The 21,174-nt window shown below is 31.6% G+C and overlaps 3 protein-coding genes across 3 annotated transcripts; all 3 read right to left on the reverse strand.

Moving 5' to 3' along the window:
• Nucleotides 1-7,663: 7,663 nt before the first annotated feature.
• On the reverse strand, nt 7,664-9,916 carry LOC114398314. The gene is made up of 2 exons (XM_028360502.1): nt 9,556-9,916; nt 7,664-8,407 (listed from the first exon to the last, which is right to left on the reverse strand). Exon 2 carries the CDS (start codon nt 8,355-8,357, stop codon nt 7,947-7,949), a length of 411 nt encoding a protein of 136 aa, XP_028216303.1. The 5' UTR covers nt 8,358-8,407; nt 9,556-9,916; the 3' UTR covers nt 7,664-7,946.
• Nucleotides 9,917-12,722: 2,806 nt separating this feature from the next.
• LOC114398961 (transcription termination factor MTEF18, mitochondrial-like) lies at nt 12,723-15,311 on the reverse strand. Its single transcript, XM_028361051.1, has one exon. It carries the CDS (start codon nt 15,141-15,143, stop codon nt 13,413-13,415), a length of 1,731 nt encoding a protein of 576 aa, XP_028216852.1. The 5' UTR covers nt 15,144-15,311; the 3' UTR covers nt 12,723-13,412.
• Nucleotides 15,312-16,173: 862 nt separating this feature from the next.
• LOC114400789 (UBP1-associated protein 2C-like) lies at nt 16,174-20,284 on the reverse strand. Its single transcript, XM_028363424.1, has 6 exons — nt 20,114-20,284; nt 18,816-18,936; nt 18,451-18,594; nt 17,985-18,181; nt 17,364-17,439; nt 16,174-16,768 (listed from the first exon to the last, which is right to left on the reverse strand). Exons 1-6 carry the CDS (start codon nt 20,242-20,244, stop codon nt 16,427-16,429), a joined length of 1,011 nt encoding a protein of 336 aa, XP_028219225.1. The 5' UTR covers nt 20,245-20,284; the 3' UTR covers nt 16,174-16,426.
• Between the last annotated feature and the right edge of the window lie 890 nt (nt 20,285-21,174).

Consider the following 21,174-nt stretch of genomic DNA (forward strand, 5'->3'; position numbering starts at 1 on the left):
ATTTTACCTTTTTTTCTTTCTTTTTTTCTCATTAAATTTTGGAAATTGTTCTTAAATGTCCAAAAGATGTATACACTCTGAGAGAAATAGAAAAATAGTAGAAATAAGTAATTGATAAAAATATGACATGATAAAAAAAAAGAAAAGTAGAAAAAAAATATTGTTAAAGTATTAGTAAATGATGAATGTCTAAATATCAACACTCTTACAAAAATTTATGTTTCTCTTATTTTCTTTAGATAACGGAAATCAATAACGATGAGCAAAGAGGGAACAAAAATAGAACATACAACTTCTAAAAATGTCTCTCAAGACTCTTATATCCAACTATGCAACTTAATCATTTTGATTCTACTAAAATGAAATATAAGATACAGAAAATATAATTATAATAATTTATTATTATTATTATTAAAATATTAATGATTTTATAAATTTTATTATACATCCATTAATATCATGTCTCTTTAAAAACATTTGTTTTTATTTTATAAATTAGAATACAAAACTTAGAATATAAAATTTTCGCTCTCATCACTCTTTCAATAAAATATGTTCAATATTCTATCTTTTTCATTTATAGGTATTTCTCAAGTTATTTTCGTTTATAATTGGCAAAATAATTCATCTCTCAACTATTTCAAAGTATTCATTTGGCAAAATATGTTCAATATATATATATATATATGATTTTCTTAACCATCTATATCTTCCAATTTACTATTTTTTAATCTCTGGCACTACATCATTTTTTATTTTTTTTAAGAAATTATTAATAATTAAAATTAAATTTATGTCAAAATTTAGATTATTATAAATATAAAATATAATTTTTATATTTAAAGATATTTATTTATCATAATATAATTTAGAGTTTTATGGTCATGTAATGTTAACATAAAAAATTATTGTTAGTATGAATTTTAAAATAATTATTATAAAAATAATAAACTTATTGTATATAATAATTTATTATTATATGACACTGTAAAATTATTTTAAATTATTAATATATAATATTTTTTTTATAATTTATATATTAAAAATATCTATTTAATTGAAATTTTAATAATTATATAAAAACAAATATTTATCATATACATCATACATGCTAAAATATTTGGTATATAATAAATTTTAATAATTTTTTTAATAAACAATTATAACGTCACCTGAAAAAGTTATAAAAACCCTTTTGTAGAAACCTCAATCCATCCACATGAATTCTCACATGTCATAAGAAACTTATATATTATTGTTTCTAAGTGATGTCTAAATCTATAATTTGTAATTTGTTGAAATGAAAAGTGAATAATTATACACTCCTCATCTCCTGGTGTTTGGTAACTGCATAGTCTCATCTTTTGTTATTTTGTAAATGCATCCTCCTATTTTTTGAAACACAAGTGAAAGCAGCCACGATTTCCCATCTCCATTCACAGTTTCTATGCAACCCCATTTCACCAATCAATCCCCACATTAGAAACACAAAAACCCAAAAGAAAAAAAAAAAGTAGAATTTCTTCTCCTACCATGGCTTCCAAGATTCTACCTCTTGTCGTTTCCGCTCAAAATTAATAACTTAGATACACAGATGTTGCAACAGAACAATAAATCTTCTTAGATTCTCTTTCTGCATTTATTAGCGTTTTATCTATTCCCTCATTTTTTTTCATGTTTTATTTTCCCAAATTTTAACCTTTGAATTTTTCTGATTTTGTTACCAAGTGTTAGTTTGTTACATACTTATCTCTAGATTATTCTTATCTAATCATCCTTATCTTTAAAAGTAATCACCCTTATATCTTAAATTAAATTAAATATGTTCTTTTATCACACAACCTGTTTACTAGATACTGCAGGGTGAGATTTAGCATAGGGAATGGAGTGAAAATTGTGGGAAATACAAGCAGGGATTATGGTGGTGTTTTTATATTTTTATTTTATTTTATTTCGGAAAACTTGTATTTTGAATTGTACGTGTGAAATCGAATCCCATTCTTGCAATTTGTCAGTCAACAATAGAAGTTTCTTAGGATCAACATCATCTATGAAATTGATGTCCAATGAAGACACAAGGGTGAAGTTATTTGGAGGTGGTGACTTTGGCCATTTATTATTATCTCCAATTATTTTCTATTTATAGTTTCCATTTCAAATAGCATACCAAGTAAAATAACCCCTCATCTTATCATAAATTCAAATTTCTCTACAAGTGGAGGTGATGCTTAAGCGGCAAGGGTTCAACCTCTTGTCCTAGCTTTAAGGTAAATTAATATGGGATTGTAATAGAATTTAGATTATTGACTTATTGTAATTTGATATATCTTGGTGTGGAATGACACTATGATATAATCATCGAACTAATCTCACTTCCTTCAAACTTCTGGGCCTCTTTCTTTCTTTTTTTTTAACTTTTCTTTTGTGGTTGAGTTTGATCTATGTGTTGTCTCTTATTTCTCTCACAAGTCACGGTAAATTAATTTTCCAGTTTCTTCACAAAAATTGGCAAATAAAGAAGTCAGGAGAGTATAATGGGGTAGTTTGAAATATAAAAATTCAAAAAAAACATATTTAATAGTTTGGTGTTTTAAAATTAAAGAAAATGGATAAAACTAATTTGAAATTTTAAAATAAAAGATATTTTTTTAAATAATAGTAGTTCAGAATTTTAAAATTAAAAAAATGTCAGTTTTTAAATAATAGTGGTTTAATTTTTTTAAAAAAAGCGAAAAACATATTAGTGGGGTAATTTTAATTTTTTTAATATAAAAAAATGTAGTTTTTACATAATAGTGATTTATTTTATTATTCATCATTAAAAAATGTGAAGAAACAACTTAATTCAATCAAACAATTAACAAATATCAAGTGATTGTTTTAACAATAGTGGTTCATTTAAGAAGTTAGGAGAGTAGTGAGGTAGTTTGAAATATAAAAATTCAAAATATATTTAGTAGTTTGGTGTTTTAAAATTAAAAAATATGAATGCTTTTAAATAGTAGTTTGAAATTTTAAAATAAAAAACAAAAGCTAATAAATAATAGTTCATAATTTTAAAATTAAAAAAATGTGAGTTTTTAAATATTAGTGGTTTATTTGAAAAAAAGAAGAAGCCAAGAACAGATTAGTGGGATAGTTTGAATTTTATTTTATTTTTATAAAAAACATTTTTTTTACATAATAGTGGTTTATTTTATTATTCACCACTAAAAATGTGAAGAAACAATTTAATATAATAAAAAAATTAACAAATATCAAGCAATAATTGTTTTAAATACTGTTGTGCATAAATTTTTATGAAAAAAATCAACAAAACTTTTTTTGTTTTAAATAATTAAAGAATATAGGATTAAACAAAACTTTTGTACCTATCTAGATTGTATACTTTTTCTTAATATGATATGTCATCCTTATAAGAGAAATTATATTTTTAAAAAATTTTATAATATGATATGTATATTAATTTTAATATTTATAACACTGTTAAGAATCTAGCCTTGGTGGCAGGTCATTGAAACATACAGCTCCAAGAAACCTGCTTCCTCGTGGATTAAAAAGTTCATCTCTCACTGTTAGACAGCTCGGATACAGTACTTCAACTCACAGCTTCTTTGATTGGAATGTAATAATTTGAGCAACCTAAAAATCAGTGTTAGATGAAACTTAAAACAGTTTCTCCAAATTGCAGTCCACCAACACCAATTGCAATACAACTTTCTAGAAATTCCATAGTACATCTGTTTATTAAACTTGAAAAGCAATACTCAACACAAAAATAGTTACACGAGAAAAAAAAAAGTTTATTACGTGCGTGCACAGACTATATATACAATTTTCTTGCTAAAGAAATATATTTTCATAATTAGAAATCACGAGACTAATCTCCTAATAGATTACTGAAGTCTTCTCCATATGCATATGTTGTCAAAAAATTAAACTCCTATCCCTATATTTAAGAAAATTAGTTATCTATTAACTATACTATACCTTATTAGTTTATCTGACTATACAAGTACAATGTATATATATATGTACACAACTTATATTATTATATTTTAAAAGGTGGATATATAAAAAGTAATATGCTATTCAATGAATTGCATGCAGGTACGTACGTAAGTAAAAATACATAAATTTGTATGAGTATGATTACCCTTATAAGCAGATGGTAAAAGTGACACATAAAGGCAGCAAGGATCGTGCCTACTACTGTTTGTGAAGTAGGGTCCTATATGAGTATATGGACCGATGACTATATATCCGCCACTTTTGAATACTATGCAGCAATCAATATAAGATGACAAAGTAGTTAAGTATTATGAATCGTAGCAGATTTTGGAACCACCCACATTTTCTGCAATTTCTATCTACCACCAAATACTGCACTTACTTTCCCAATATATAGACAAGATCTGAGCCTGCACAGGATCTCATTAATAACGACCCAACGAGAACTAACTAGCTTTACCACTTACCTTACCACCATGAGGCATGACGAGTAATGATACTTAGATATTCATATATCATTAACACTTATTTGACATTCTTTTTATTTTTTTATTTTTTTCCTATCAAATTATATTACACATTTTTTCTTTTTTCTTTTTCTTTCTCAATGTGTAAAATAACACTAGATGTCTGTCAATCTTTACCCTTAGTTTATAAGGGTTAACAACGTTAATAACTAATGAAATGATACGGTGAGCTCAATAAGAGAGTGTGAATTGGGGCGTATCATCTAAAATATTTAAATCTATTGTACTTAATTATTTAATTTGTTATATACACTTTAACTTGTCTTAACTTGTTTTTATTTATCCAATGTCGGCAATGTGGAACTCTCAACTCTCCCTGAATTAGTTCAACTTGTTTCTTTTCTTTTTTTTGTTTTGACTGTTGATACTTCTTTTTTAAACTTCTACTCAAGTTAGCCTAAGAGTCCTTAGGTTTGTGTTTCTTTATTGGCAGATTTTTTCGCACCCTTTTAATTTAGAGGGTTTTGGTACCTTGACTACGTGTCCATATATCAGACGAACACGTCATTTACTAATATATGCCCCCATCATCTATTTGTTGTGAAGTTTTAAATTTTGCTATTTAGTCCTTGGTTATTTAATATAAAATATATAATAAATAAAATTAAAATATTTTTAGCCCAAATAGACATATCGTGAACCCTAAATTTCTCAGATAGAACACCTAGACGCAACAACCACTGTTCTTGATCTCTGCTGCCGCAATTCTTTATCTTCCGTTGCAAAAATATTGTTAAGCTGCAAACGAGTGGTTATTGAATTCATATTATCGTGTTTGCTTAAAGTTAGTCTTCATCTTTGGTGGTGTTTTGTGGTCTCCGTATCAAGTATGAGCCATTTTATCGTGTTACTTCAAAACTAAGCAAACGATTTTTTTATTTTTTTTTGGTGTTTCCCCATTTTACATGATATCGTGCATGATTGCTTTAATATCTAACATCCCTTAAAAAACTTGATCAAACATACCCCTTTTTCCAGAATCAACAGCAACGAAAAATGACAGCAACGGAAACCATATTCGATGGAAGAAAGAAGAAGATCGTACTGTCATCTAATAGGCCAAAGTCCTTTCTTTCATTGTTTGGATAAATACTCATTTTATTTCCTGGAAGTGGTAGGGTGATGAATTGGTTTATATGAAAAATTTAAATTTAATTTCCAAAGTTGTAAAACGCGACAAATTAATTCTGTAATTAAATTTGTAAAATCATTTTCTTATTAATGTTTTTGACAAGAAATTATATTTTTGAGGAATAGTTTGATATTAAATCATAAAGTTTATGGACTTATTTATCATTAAATTGTCCATAGGATTAATCTGTCACATTTTTTACATATTTGGATATAAAATTTAAATTTTTTTATCAGCTCACACTTTTAAGAATTAAAATAAATATTTATCTTCATTTTTTTTATTGCCTCGGTTGTTACAACGTCTTCCTTGTACTCAAGTTAGTGAAAAAGAATCTCATATTTTTTTTTCACGCGCGTGCCTGACTTGTGCTTCTTCAATCTTCAGTCTCAGACCCAATATTTTTCATCTTTCATGATTGATACAGTTTTGTATGTCATTCGGGCTTGATATCATGTCAAAGGACTCTGTTATTCCCACCCAAGTTTTTGCTTTTCCCACCCCAAACTTTGTTTGTTATTTCACATTTTCAAAAAGACCCTTGACGAAAATGTATTTCTATTACATAATGTTCATAATGTAAATGCATTTCTATAAGTTAGGAGTGCGCCTTCCATACACAATGAAAACACATTATCATTGTATATATTATACGACAAGAGCATGTTTTTATTGTGTATGTAAAATGCACCCCCTAACCTAATGGAAATGGGCTTCTGTTGTTCACAACATACCGTGTACACAATATATTAATCATTGTATATATTATGCGACAAGAACACATTTTTATTGTGTAGTTAATTTTAGATATTAATATTTTTGTTTTAAAAAAACTCACTCGTATTCCTAGCAAATCAAAGCACAAAACCCTCTAGCTCCAATACTCAATTAATCAAAGAAAACGGGTGAGTTATGGAGGGTAGAAATAGGTCATACCAAACTAGAAATTTATGTTAAAATATAAGTCTTGCACATTTTTCAAAATTTGACTTATGTATTTATGATAAGTGATTTTCAGGCATCACTTAAACTTTTTAAAACCCTAACCTAACTCAGACTTGTTTAAAAGTTTTTAAATATACCAACAAACATAGTATTATTATATGCTAATGAATTAAGTCTTTAAAAAAATTAATAAATATGTAATTTCAAGATAATATGATAAAAAAATTCAATAATACTAATACTGATAATATTATGTTATTTATATTTACTTAAATAAATTAACTTATCATTTTTTAAATAAATACTTAAAGTTTATTTTTAAAACTAAATAAGATTTTAAAAATATTTACCTTTTTTTTGTGAATAGGCATAGGCTAGACTATAGTCCTGCAGGCTCTCTGCCCTTTCTAGATCTCTATGAGTATGTGTGACAATTAACAAAGCTCGAAGCTTTGTACCAAAAAATAGAAAAAAGAAAAAAAGACAACACCAAACCAAAGTTCACCAAAAGAGATTGCAGCACAAGCTTCCAAGCAAGTCAACTAGATCTAACACTAGCTTAGGCCTTCTTTGGGAACTCACTCTCTACAAAAGAAGGATCTCAATATCAACATCATCAGGCTTTTTTCGGCTTTACTCCTGATCGTTCACAATCATCACATGTTCTCATTCTTTAATAGGAACACATTTTATCCACCCCCTTTCCTTCCTTTCTTATGTTTTTGTCTTCCTATTTCCTCTCATTTTCTACTATAAATGCATGTTGCTAGAGATACCTAAGCATATTTCTTTTCCCTTTGAGACTAAAATAACACTCAAAAGGCCAAAATGTTATAACACCTATTGCTAAGTTGATTAGATGGACGTTCGACGCTTTATGTTGAAAACTTCAATGCAAGATTGGAGGACATTGAGGCTCATTGTTGACACACGTTGTAGAAGACTTGGAATTTCAATCGGCATTGGACCATTCAACAAGAGTTAGATTACTAGACATCACTCATGCTTGTTGAGTAAGTAAACAAATGTATCAAGAACTTTGTTAATCAAGAGAAATGAGAAATCCTCTTGTACCTACTCGTAATGAAAAAAGAATATCTACAAAATTTCAGGCTTTCTTTTGGCAATAGTTTTATAGAAGACTAAAGGAGCACAGTCTGCTATGAATCCTCAAAATCAAAATCAGAAATAGCACATGAAAGTTACAAAAGCAAAATGAGTAATAACAAGCAACCATAACAAGCCTTACACAATCAAACAAGCCCTGCCTCGTGATAACAAAACTCCATTAATTCCAAGGGCTTAAAACAGAACCACCAAGACAACCTTGCTCACTTGCAATCTACCCCGGCTTCAGCAGCACGACGAGGCTTGTTCTTACGCCGGCTCCTGTTCTGTCGGAATCCAGTAGACTTTATTGAATCATCAGGGCCTGGCTTTGCTAGGATGCCATTGTCCTCTTTCAAGGGATCTATCTTCTCTTTAACCTGTGTAGATCTCTTCCTTTTTCTTTTATTTACTGTGATAGCCTGAGTTTTCAAATCATTGGTAGAACCATTGCCTTTCACATTCTCCTCATCTTTCTCAATTATTTCAGTTACTTCCACTTCTTCAATTTCATCTGTTAGTAGCTTCACCGGTCTTCCTCTTCTTCTATAAGCTGGAACTTTATCCTCTTCACCACTTCCAGGATCCTCAGCAATTACAGATTGTTTCTTCCCTTTTCCTCTGCCTCTGCCCATTGCCAAAAGCCCTTGTTGACAAAATGTACTAAAATTTCTCTATAAGAAATCTGCACAGAAAAAACAATTACACTTCAAAAGCCAAACAAAGATCAAATAACTGAAACAAAACATGAGTTTAAAAGATGATAGTTAAAAGTCCACATTCAAGGGTTCAAGGGGGTTCTAAGGTTGAAGGGAGAGATAGGGTGGGGGGTGGGTAGAGGTCATGGGTTCAAATCCATCCTCTAACATTCTAATAAAAAACTAACAACTAGCATTGATTGATAAAAATACAAAAAAAACTACCCATCAATTTTGAGTGATGCTACTCGAAACCAATTCTTGATCAGATGCAATTTTTTGTTTTTAAGCATCACTTGCATCAATTATTCGTTTATACTAAATCAAAAGTAACAGAACTCAAGTATGCAATTATAATTTATAACTTATCTTCAGTTTATTACTATTTAAGGATCGAATAAAGAATGCATCAGTTGAAATTCTGATGCGAGCCAAGAGCTAGGACTTCGGGATATTGTTTACATATGCTCACTCTTTCGAATGGACAACATAAAAAGACCTAAACACCGTTTAGAAAAATCATAGCAGAAAATGGTTTCTTTGGTCAATAATCAGAAAAATAAAACATGCACAAACACTAGACTTGCATCCAACTATTTCTGAAATTCTGAACAACTTATTTCAGAACATTCAATCAAAGGATTAAGTTACCTTCACTTTCACCAAGGAAAAATACAAAGACATCAAACAGTTAAAACATTACATTTCATTTCAATTTACAAATCATTTTCTTTAGCAATAAATTGCACCACATCGCGGATCACCGAGTCCGGAGCTGAAAAAATGAAGCCAGCTTCATTTTTCTGGCAACAGCCAAGAGAAACCCAAAATACAATAAAAACTCAATTTCAATGCAAAAAGCATATAATATTAAGATTTTTTAAAGCCTAAGTTCGATCTAATTCAAGCTCAATGTAAGCAGACTTCACGAACTCCTCAGCTTCAAAACAAAAAGAAATCTAATACCAAATAAGAGTTTAAACCACTTTCCAAGTTCATCATAAGGATCAAAACAGAAGAAGATAAACATCAGAAATAGAAATAGAAAAAAGAAAAAGTAAGCAATAACATTATAGATTTACACAGAGAATTGAGATTGAGGAAGCAAGAGACACAGAAGAGAAATGAAGCTGACCTCCTATCTTGAATCAAATTTCTGTATATAAAAAACAACCCATTTTACAAAATCAGATAACAAAAATCCAGAAAGAGGGTAGACCCAGATGGAAACAGGGGTTTTTCTGTGAATGGCTTGATGCAAAGCATTAACAGAGAGAGAAAAAAGGGTCAAAATTTTGATCGGGGTCAAAGAGTGTGAAGAGACAGATCAGAGAAGTGATGTGAATGAAGAGAAATATGAGCTTAAAGATGAGACTTGGTGAGTGAAAATGTGGAACTAGGTTAGAGAGCAGTGACCAAAGAAAGAACTGAAACAAGGCAGAGAGAGAGAACTGAAAAAGAGCCGAAGTAGGATGGAAAAATAGAAAAACGGAAGATAGCTAGCCTAGTGTTGAAATTTTCTTTCTTTTTCCTTTTTCTTTAATTACTGTAGGATAACATTAATGACTATTTGTCATAAAAATATTGATAATTTATTTTGTCCTTTGATCAAGTATTCCTATTTCCTACGTAAGTTATAGCAAGACCAACCTAATACTGTCACAAAAAGGTTTAAAGTTAAAATCTCTTGTTTTATTTTCCTATAATTATTTATTTGTTATCGGAATGAAAACATGTTGAATTAAGTACGTCAAGGAAAATAGTTAAAGTTAAAATTTCATTTGTTAACAAAAATTCTCAAATTGAATCTATTTGGTTAAATAAGATTTAGTAAAATTATATGATTTTTTTTTAACATTCATAGTAATCCTCCTTATGGAGGAGCTCGACATAGTGTTTTTTAAACCATTAAAATGATTAGTATAATGAATAAGAGATGTTAGTGTAGTGTATATCTTTTAGTATAAAGGTAGATAAAATTAGGGATAATTTGTAGTATATAAAAAAAGGCATAAATAATTTATGTAATTTTACAAAATTTTCAAGGTAGTTTAAAATATATGATATAAAACTTAATCCGAGTTGGTTTGAATTATTTCTATAACTTAAATTTTTTACTGTCAATTATATTTTTAAACTATTTTTAAGATTATTAATTTGTTATTTACTTGACTCACTCATATTGAAAGATGATATAAAAGTAAGAAAAAAAGGGGGAAATTATTTGAACATAACTATATGATGATGATTTAATAAAAATTGTAAGTATATATTGTTCTTATATAAAAATTAATAGTTATGGTTGTTGTTGTTGAATAAGTACAAATATGATAATGGGGTTGAATTATGTTTTGTTATCTATAAAAGTAATTTGATAAATTTTTTTAAAAATTGTTCATAAAACCTTTGAAAGATTGTGCAAAGAAAAGCTAGTTTAAAGATTAAGATAATATAATAAAAATCTATAAGAAAAAGATAATATAATAAAAAGAACTTTGATAAAATTAAAAAAATTCTATTTTTTTTTTCATTAGGAAACACTTTACAATTCAATTCCTTCTTCTATTAGAAAAATATATAAAGAATGCAAGTAAAAAAATCAATACATATTACCTATACTAGTTTATCCTACAGTTTAAGATTACCTTCAATTCTTGACATATCATCAACATTTTTACCAAGACTTTTAAAAGTTATAAGGATAGTTTTAATTGTCACTTTTCAAGTATTTTTCCCCATATATCTTCATACACCTTTTTGAAAAAGACGGAGGATATATTTAAGGATTTTTGATATACACTAAAAACGAAAGTCTCCCACTAAAAAAATATACAAATAATACGCTTAAAGCAAAAATATGTAATAGGTCATTGAGATTTGAGTTAATGCAACTAGCAACATCGAATGTTTCAATCTTTCTATTTATATTTGTTTTTATAAAGATAAGAACCTTCAATCTTGGAAGTACTTCTTTTGAAAATATGAATAGTGCGTGCATTTACTCTACATTTAAAGATTTTGAGCATTGTTATCATATCTTCAAACTTTTTTTTTTAAAAAAAATCATATCTTCAAATTGTGAATGTTGTCTTTGTTCCTCTGAAGTTGCAGAAGATAAGAAAAAAAAATAGAATTTTCTATTTTTGTATGTAAATATTTACTTTCTTTGAAGGATTATATTTTATATTCAACTTTGTGTCAAACATGATATTTAAGATTGCTATGCTTTCAGAATTTGACCTTGATGTTTTATCTTATTTGGTCACACAATAGAGAAATGTTCAATGATCTTAAGATAAAATAGTCTTCAATCTTGCTCATAAGTTGTCAAACACTTCTAGGAAGATTAAGTTTTGCCTTATACACTCTTAAGATGATCTCCATAAGACTAAATCTTTTAAACATACAAAATGTCACTTTTTGATTTCTACACACTAAAAGTATCTAATAACTATTTATTATTCCTTAAGTAACTTTATTATTTATATTATTTATTAAAACTATATAACTTTGTTTATTATCAATTAAAACCATAAAGTTGAATTATTTTTTCCTCAACAATTATTATTAACAACAACCCGCAAATTATTTACAAACTTTTAGCATTAAGCTTACAAAACATAAATTTGACTCATTTATATAATTGACCAAAAAAATGTAGATAAAACTTATTTATTTATTATAATAAACAACTATTTAGGATGTTGAACGGTGGTAAGTTAAAAGTAAGTCCCGTTGCTTTAAAGTTTGCATTTAAATACTGGACTTTTGCCTCAGCAAGAAAGGCAGAAATTCCAACCCATCAGTGTGGAGGAATAACAACCCACCAATAGTTCAATGTCACTTGTTTTCTCAATTTCTGTTTTTCAAATTGATATTAGACAAGTGTTTAGTAAAAACATTGCCACCAGACTATATAGTAGCTATGATAAATTATCCATCTTGCGTCCCGTGGCAAATATCTATGATTTCATTATTTTTGCCAAGTTGCTATCTTTTGAGTTTGAAGGTTCTGAATAATTTTAGCTGGCTCTGATATAGATACTGAATTCAAAAGTGATGAGACTTGAGAGGGACATCATTCTATCAGATGCAATGTGGGTTTTCTGCAACACTGATATTACGTTTACATGCAACTTATATCAATACATGCACAAGATGTGTGATTTCAGAAATTACAAAAATATAAGATTGACTTGATGGTTGAGAAGAAGGTTGAAGAGAGAAGGGAGGGGGGAGGAGAAGTCATGGGTTTGAATTCTTCCCACTAACATTTTAACAAAAATTAACAAGTAACATTTACTAATAAAAAAATGTGTGATTTCAAAGGCGAATTATTACATAATGCCGAACTGCAAAGAGAATGTCTGTTCCTCTTAACAACTTAGGTTAGAAAAAAAAATCAAGTTAACAAATTGATAGCTTTCAACCCAACAAACCAGGTCATCTAATTTTCAATTGAAAAATAAATAGAGTTTCTCACTCTCACCAGTTCCATTCGCTGTGTGGTTCATACTTGAAGAACATACCTAGACATCTAGTTATACTAGAAAATCATATCCTAGGAAGTGATCTACAATGTAACTGGGGTAAGCGGGTAAGAAGGTGATTTTGATAACAAATGATCTATCTATTCTAGTCAACATTCTTCCACCTACAAGCCATGTCATAAATATCTGCAATCAGCAATAACCCATGGTGTTAGATCATGAAAACCCGTATTCTAGTTGTCCATGATGGTTTCATGTCAATGCGATGCCTGCTAACATATCTGATCTTCAATTGGCTATCTGCAATGTGCACACCATATCTACAAGTCAACTTGCAGTAAAAGTAGGGGATGCACAATTATCTGAACCACAAACAGATGCCACATTCACCCAATATTATTCACATCAGAAGTGATTAAATCTCAGTGAAAGACTGGATTTATTATCTCATGTTTGCTTTAGACAAAAAATACCAATTGAAGTGGAGGATTTCTTCAAACAACTAAAACTTAGAAGAAATCTGTGCCTTCAAATCCTGCCAAACTTGAAGGCCAGATGGATGGCGCTTCACATACAGCTTCTCAAACGCTTTATCAGAGCATGCAATTATAGTGCTCAAAGCAAGCCCCGCTTCTACAGCTCCATGCTCTTTGAGCCAATCATACATCAAAAACCGAAGCTTAACCCTTCGAGGTGAATAGGAAAGAAATGAAGGAAAACTAGCTAAATCCGATATAGAATATCCTAAACTCACAAGATTCTCAATTTTCATGTTGATCCTATCGGTTGTCTGATTAAGAATCCGCGGGGAATCTCGAATCATCTTACAGACAACCTCATAATCCAACCCAGCCTTAACAATAAAATCAAGTCTCTCCTCAAGCTCAGCTCCCTTACCTCTGAACAACCTAATCGTCTCATTCATCTTCTTTGAGTTCTCCACATACCCCAACTTGAGCATGAACTTCTTCTTCTGCTCCTTTGATTCATACTCCAAATATGAGTTCACGAAAGGCTGAATCCTCCTTCCCAGAGCCCAACTCTTCATTACCAGAGGATCATCCCTCACAACTCTACACAACCGCTTCTTGCCAGCATTCAAGTTAGTAAGCAAAGTAATCGTTTTCTTCAAAGTGAAGGAACCCAACACCAAGCACTGAGACTGCAAAATCTCCCCAATCTCCAATGCCTCCATCTCAATCTCGGTCAAGAACAGAAAACACTGCCTCAAGTTGGACAAAAACTTCGTGACCCGAATCTTTGGAAACTCGAGAAGCATGAGAGAAACCTGGTCCAGAGACAACCCAAATTTAAACAAAAAGTTAATCAGAGACAACACACTTCCTCCAGAGTCCTCAAAAACAACACTAGGGTGACGAATGAAAAAATCGCCCAACTGTTCCTCACTATAAACCCTATCAAGCAAACACAAAACATGAAGCACTATCCTCCAATCACAACAACCCTGATCGCTCAACATATCCAACAAATTCTCCCCAATCCAATCAACATCCTTTCCAACAACACCCTTCAACTTCTCCACAACCTTAACAAAACCAACATCAACACCCCCAACCAAAATGCAGGGGCTAGAAGCAACCACACACGCCAAAGTCCTCCGCGCAACACCGAGCTTTTCGTAATCCCGAAGCTTCGAGATCAAAACGCCGGGTTTGTAACGAAACAACTGAGGCGTCAATTTGAAAAGCCTCCCCATCTTGGTGCGGGGAACGCCGTAATTGCAGAGGGCATGGTAATTCTCCATGAGCAAAGCGTCGTCGTTTAGGTAAATCATGTCGCGCGGGAGAAAGGGCGCGTACTCGGGAGGGGTGAGGCCGGCGCTCTCGAAGAAGGGCTCGAACTCGTTGATGGGGTGGTAGCGGAGGTAGCGCGAGATGGAGCGTTTGGTGGTGGTGGTGGTGCTGCTGCTGCTGCTGCTGTTGTTGTTGTTGTTGTTGTCGACGTGCCGCGTTAGGGTTTGGGATTGGGATTTGGCGAGGAGGTCGTGGAGGAAGGAGGGTGAGTTTCTGCACATGTTTTCGGCGTCGACGATGTTGAGGCTTCGTGTGGAGTGGAGGTACTCGAGAAGTGCGGCTTGGGCTTCTTTGAGGGCGGCTTTTCCGATGAATTTGGTACCGGATTTCGGGGGTTTCTTCTTCGTGCTCAGGAACCTAGGGTTTTGCCAGGGTTTAAGGATGAGGCTATGAACGTTGAATTTTCGAAAGAGGAACATTGTAGGCAGTACGGTGTCGTTTTGGATGGTTAGGGGAGAGAAGACACATCTCCTCCGTCAACGCCGCAGTGGAGAGCTCTGGCTTTGTCCTCCATTTTAAGCACTTCAGTTTAGGGTGAGCCGAAGCACACAAACATCCATGTGGAAACTCTCATGTCATGTTACCGGCAGAGATGAATATTTCAACATATAAATTATATTTTAAATTTGATAAATAAACTATATAATAATATATTATTATTTTTAATTATTGATAGATATTCTTAAAATATTAAAATTCAAGAATTAGATATATATTAAAGTGAATCAGTGAGGGGGTGAAAACCTACATAAGCATATAGTCTTCTACATTTATATATACGAGAGGGAAGAGTGGTTAATTTAAAAATTATGTTCTCAATATATTAAAAATAAGTTGTTTTTTTATTTACTTATTATCCCTTTAGAAATGTTATTAGATTACAAATGTAAAACATTTAATTAAAATACAGTGTATTTTTTTAAAATTGTTATGCAATTATATTATTATATTTGATACCGTGTATTTGGTAAAACACTTTAATAGCTTATAAGCTAAAGATTACATACTTGTTTGTTAAAGTTTTTGGAGTGCGTATAATCTCCTTTAACATGCTTATAAACCACTTTAATCAAATATAAACTTATTTCAGTAGTTTATAATTTATTTCCATAAGTTACTTCAATTGACATATAAAGATAAGTTAACTTGTAAAGATAACCAACCTATTTACGTTTTTTGTTTTCTCAATTTTGTTCTCAGTAATTTATTTGAAATTCAAATTAACTTCTAAAAATTTGTCATTATGAAATTTGGAGTTCTATATTTATTTATTTATGATAAACTATTTATTATTAAGACTATAGTTGGCCATGTGGTTCGTGAACGATATCACAACAAAAAGGAAAGACTTAAAATTTTAGAAATTTATAATTTACGCCATATACTGAGACTAAATAACCACTCAAACAGTTGCAAATGATTTGAAACTTCAAAGTCTTAGAGCTTAAATGCAGAAAAGAAATGTTACTCCCGTTTAAAATATTATGAAAAAAATCTAATAAAAAAAATTATAGTCAATATTACAAGTAATAAAAAAGAATGTCAAAACTCTACAAGAGATCAATAGCTGCAAAGAAAGGTCGCAGAACTGCATTAATAAGTGATGGGGATAGGAGAGGTAACTAGGGTCTAAAACGATTTGAAAAGGAAGGCAAAGAAAAGAAACGAGTACCAAAATCATCATCTTTAGTTTTAAATACATTCATTGCTTGGGATAGTAATAAGGGTTCATTCCTACAGCAGCAGGCGGATCCCCATGTTGGTCTTTCTTTGCAGAAACTTGAGGATAAGGAATCTGCCATTGTATTGGATAAAGTGAGGGTGCAGTGGGAGGAGGGTTTGGATAAGGAGATGCAGAATATGGTGCTACTGTTTGGGGGTAACTGTAATTGATTGGGGGCCCTGAACCAACATGACCTTTTCCAGGTTGCATGTATCCTGGGTTCATAGGTAAGGGTGCCATTGGAACCACTCCAGAAGGAAATGGCGGCTGGCCAGTTTTACCTTTGTGGGAATCAGCATATTTTACAACTATATTCCTTCCCTGCAATGAAACAAGAACAATATTTATACGGCATGAATCCTTAAGCTATTGCAGGCTATAATAAGAATTTCAGCTAACATGATCATAAGCTTCAAAGCAGTTGATTCACACAACTTCAATCAAAACACGTGTGAAAGTAGATATTTTGGTTTTCACCACAAGTGCATAATGCTAGAGACCAAAGCCCCTTTCAGTGTTTACTCTAATTCTAAGAACAGGGATTTAGGGTGAGATTATTGATCAGACTGTTAGATAATTACCAATAAAGGACGAACGTCCTCCAAATGAAATACAACAGAGGAACTTTATATTTTTGTCAAAATAGGGATAAAAATTTAAACAAAAATTCAGATGCGTGCAGCGAAGTAAAATCCAATATGCAGCTAAAAAAGCAAATTTACCTGAAAGTGTGTAAACAACCGTTCTTTCAACAGAACTTTTACTTTCACCATATAACTATGATGCCTTTTTCACTCAAAATAATCTTTCATTTTTCTTGTCACAATTCCAACACATTTTTTGAGCATAGAAATAATTATGTCCTACCCTCACAGCTAACCTCAGACTTGATATAAAAATTAAAGTGTTTTCTTACCCCGAGCATCTTTTCTACGTCATCTATGGCCTTCTTTGCAGCCTCCGCTGTCTTGTATGTGACAAAGCCAAAACCACTATAGTTGGAAATAAAACAATTATAACATTAAAGTGAAAACCAGGTAACAAAAGCTACTTAGAGCATCTCCAATAAGTGAGTTGCTAAACACAAATTTTAGAAGTTGATAGTTTGAGAAAACAAAATTTTGGAACTACAAAGTTGAGAATTTGAGAGAACAAATTGGCACAAAAAGAGATATTTGAAATTGATAATATTGAAAGAAAATTTTTTTGGACTGTCAAAATACAGATTTTTCTCTATATGACTGTTGCAAATATATAGATGTAGCTCTATATATAACCACTGCTCTATAGACTACATCAACCAGTTTCTTTAAAAAAAATGAAAAGCTGCACCTTTTTGGGTTGCTACAGTGAATATACAGTTTTGTTCAGAAACAAGCACTGGTATCTCTCCATCAGTGAATATATATGCTAAAGTGGGTTGCTCTAAAAAATTGGCAACTATCTTTCTCAGGCTGTCAGGCATTGGAACTGCTCTTACAGAAATTAAAAAGACTATTAAACATTGTATACAAATAAAGTATGTTGCTACTTTTACCGTGATTCATTTGTATCCCTGTCATATGCAACTGAACCTTCCTCTATTTCACCATGCCTCGCAAAATAGTTAAGGAGAATTTCACTTGTGACTTCTGGTGATAAGCTTCCAATATAAAGCTTCCTCAGGGAAAGATCAGGAGCACTACTTGTTCCGCTTAGACTCTCACAAGCTAGATTACAGACAGCCAATCTCCCCTGAAAGCAAGAATCACCAAAATCAACCAGGGGAATGTAGTAAAGATGGCTGCAGACAGTGGCAGAAATTACTGGTTTATTTTTATTTATTGTGTTGGCCAGGAAACACAAGCAGGCAAAATGGACAAACTCTAACACAGGTCAGTTATGGGGCAGGAGGGAGTTAAGGACCTCAAGGAGGCAAAGTCAGTTAAAATGATGTTCCTAAAGCAAAACTGCAGATTCATGAGAGTTCTAAATCCAACGCAACAAAATGGGTTAAAGCTTACATCAATTAACTTGCTAGGGGCTCTCAATGCTTGCTGAGTTGATTCCATATTTTTGAAAGTTATAAATCCATAGCCACGGGATTTTCCTGTCACTTTATCAAAGATCACAGCTCCTTCCTCAATTTCTCCGTGCTCTTGAAATGCCTGGAAAAAGAAAGTAACATACAATTATAAGAAGCAATCTACAAAGAAGGGAGAATTTTATTTTTGAGTCTTGTTTCTTGAGTTCAGAGACAAGGTACTGGGTTGGAAATAAAGGGATATGGAAATTGGCATTGGATAAATAAATCTTTTTGGGCACATTCCATGTGCCATGGAAACAATCACATGCACGACACACTAAACACAGTCATCAATGCACTCACAGCACGCAATGTTTCTGAAGTGGTATTCCAGGCCAAGCCACGAACAAAAAGCTTTCGATGGGCAGGATCTGCACTTGCAATACTTTTTATTTCTTCTGCAATTGAAGGATATTGGGACCCTCTTTATGCCTCAACATGAAAACAAACACACATGCACACGGTCAATCACACAGCATACAAGTGGGAGCAATACTTTTATGGCCCTTTTTCAGAGAATGCAAGCACACTGAGCAAGCAGAAGGTACTAAATATTCAAAAATGACAGATGCACATGGTGTATACACATTTATAAAGCAATGCAAGCAACCAAAAAAGGATTGCATTAAGACCAATTAATGCAAAAGCAATACCAGACTCAGTGAAAAAAATCATTTTCATCTAGCATTTATGTTTTGATTTTTATATTTTATGTACAATTAGTCAACTGTCTCGTCTCATCTTGTTATAATTATAATAAAGCTAAACTTATCAGTTTAGAGCCCTGATGACAAAAGAAGACAAGCCTTAGCTGGCAAACCTCAGATGACTGCCTTGCGTCCTATGCGTCTAAGGTTCAAATCCTCAAAACCCACTCCACTAGCAAGGATAAGGCTGTTTACATCTATCCTCCTGAAATCCCACTATGAGAAAATACCTTGCATTGGCTCACCCTTTTAGAACTTTGATGACTAAGTGCACTGGGTCTGGGTCAAAAACGTGTCATCAGCTAGAGCCTATGCAAAACAGCCTCTTTCATTCCTACAACTTGAAATTGCCGGCGACCAGGGAGGGACAGCTTAATGGAAATGTATGAAGGGGAAAGTTGTAATGTTGTCCATATTATAGTTTGAAAATATTCCCAGAGGGTCATGACAATGGTTATACAGTGAAAATGCCAATTCCTAGGCATAAGACTCCTCACCCTAATTCATAACGACCCATACTTCAACAATATTAAGGCAAAAAAATCCTACAAGTCCAAACTCCATTAAATAGTTCCAAATCCAACTAGGTTAAAAAAACTAGATATCAAAGTCCCGAGCAGGCACTACTGCTTTCCAATTTGCACTTCTTCAACCAATAAACCCATAACGAACTATATATACAAAATTATAATACAAAAACAAAAAAAGCATCGTTTTGCTTTCTTTCTCTCCTCCTTGGTTCCCCTATTTCTCTATTGACAATTCAACAAAAGGAGGAACATAACTGCAACAACCCTAATGGATGAAACCGAAACCAAAAATAAGATAGCAAAAGAGGATACTGAAACTGATTGCAGATGAGGAAGAAAAGAAGAAGGAGAATATGAAACGCACAGTTTAGCAAGAAGATCGACGAGCTGGGGTTTAGCGAGAGGTTCAATGAGGAAGCGAAGCTCTTCCTTGGAAGCCAATTCACCGTTGCCTGCTTCGTCCAGCTCCAGCTTTCTCTTCTTCAAACCCTCCATAGTCTTTTTCTCCTCTTCACCTTCCGAACCCAAACAATGCAAAAATGCATTAGGTTTATAATTGGGCCTTTCTTATACATGCACACTGGGCTTCTCTTCGAAGAAACTCAAAAGGCCCGTGTTCCGCCATGACTCACACCATAAATAAATTTATATATCTACTTTTTAATTTAGAGTTTGAGACTATTATTTATGTTTTAAAGTAAGCAGGCAGTGTGATTGGGGGAGATTTTGTTTGCTCCGCAAGGTAGCCAGAGCCAGCCAGTTTTTCATAAAGTAAACATCTACTTAAGTTCATCAATGTCACAAAAAAAATTATTTAGTTTAAAAAAATTGATTAAATTAGTTTTTTAGTCTTTAAATTTATTTATTTTATTCAATTTGATTCTTTAATTTTTAAAATTCATTCATTTTGATCCTTCAGTTTAACTTGTGAGAAATCACACTTTGTAACAGTTTAAAATTGTTACTAAATAATTTTAAATCGCTATAAAATACACTTTAAAAAAATAATTAATTTTAAAAATTAGAATAATAAATTGAACCTAAATAATAAATTAAATGAAAAAAATACTAATTTACCAAAATTTATCTAATGAGAAAGATTTGTTGGAAAACATTGATATTGATGTTATTACATCTTTAAATGTTCAAAGAATTTTTTTTATATATATAATGTGTCTATTTTCCTTTGTATATAATAGGAGACCATTTTATGAGAAGGATGGAGGTTGAATGTGATTGGGCGTTTACTTTTTTTGGTGGATTGAATTTTTTTATTATCCTTAATGATATTATTAGTTGAGTTGGAATTTGGGAATAAACGATGTTTTGGAGAAACAAGAAGATGAAGTTGAAGCGTCATGATTATGGACAAAAGAAAATGAAAACTTTTTCTTATCCTCACATTAAAGTTGTATGGACTTCTTT

The sequence above is a fragment of the Glycine soja genome, chromosome 19 (assembly GCF_004193775.1).
Source record: "Glycine soja cultivar W05 chromosome 19, ASM419377v2, whole genome shotgun sequence".
NCBI classification, from domain to species: domain Eukaryota; kingdom Viridiplantae; phylum Streptophyta; class Magnoliopsida; order Fabales; family Fabaceae; genus Glycine; species Glycine soja.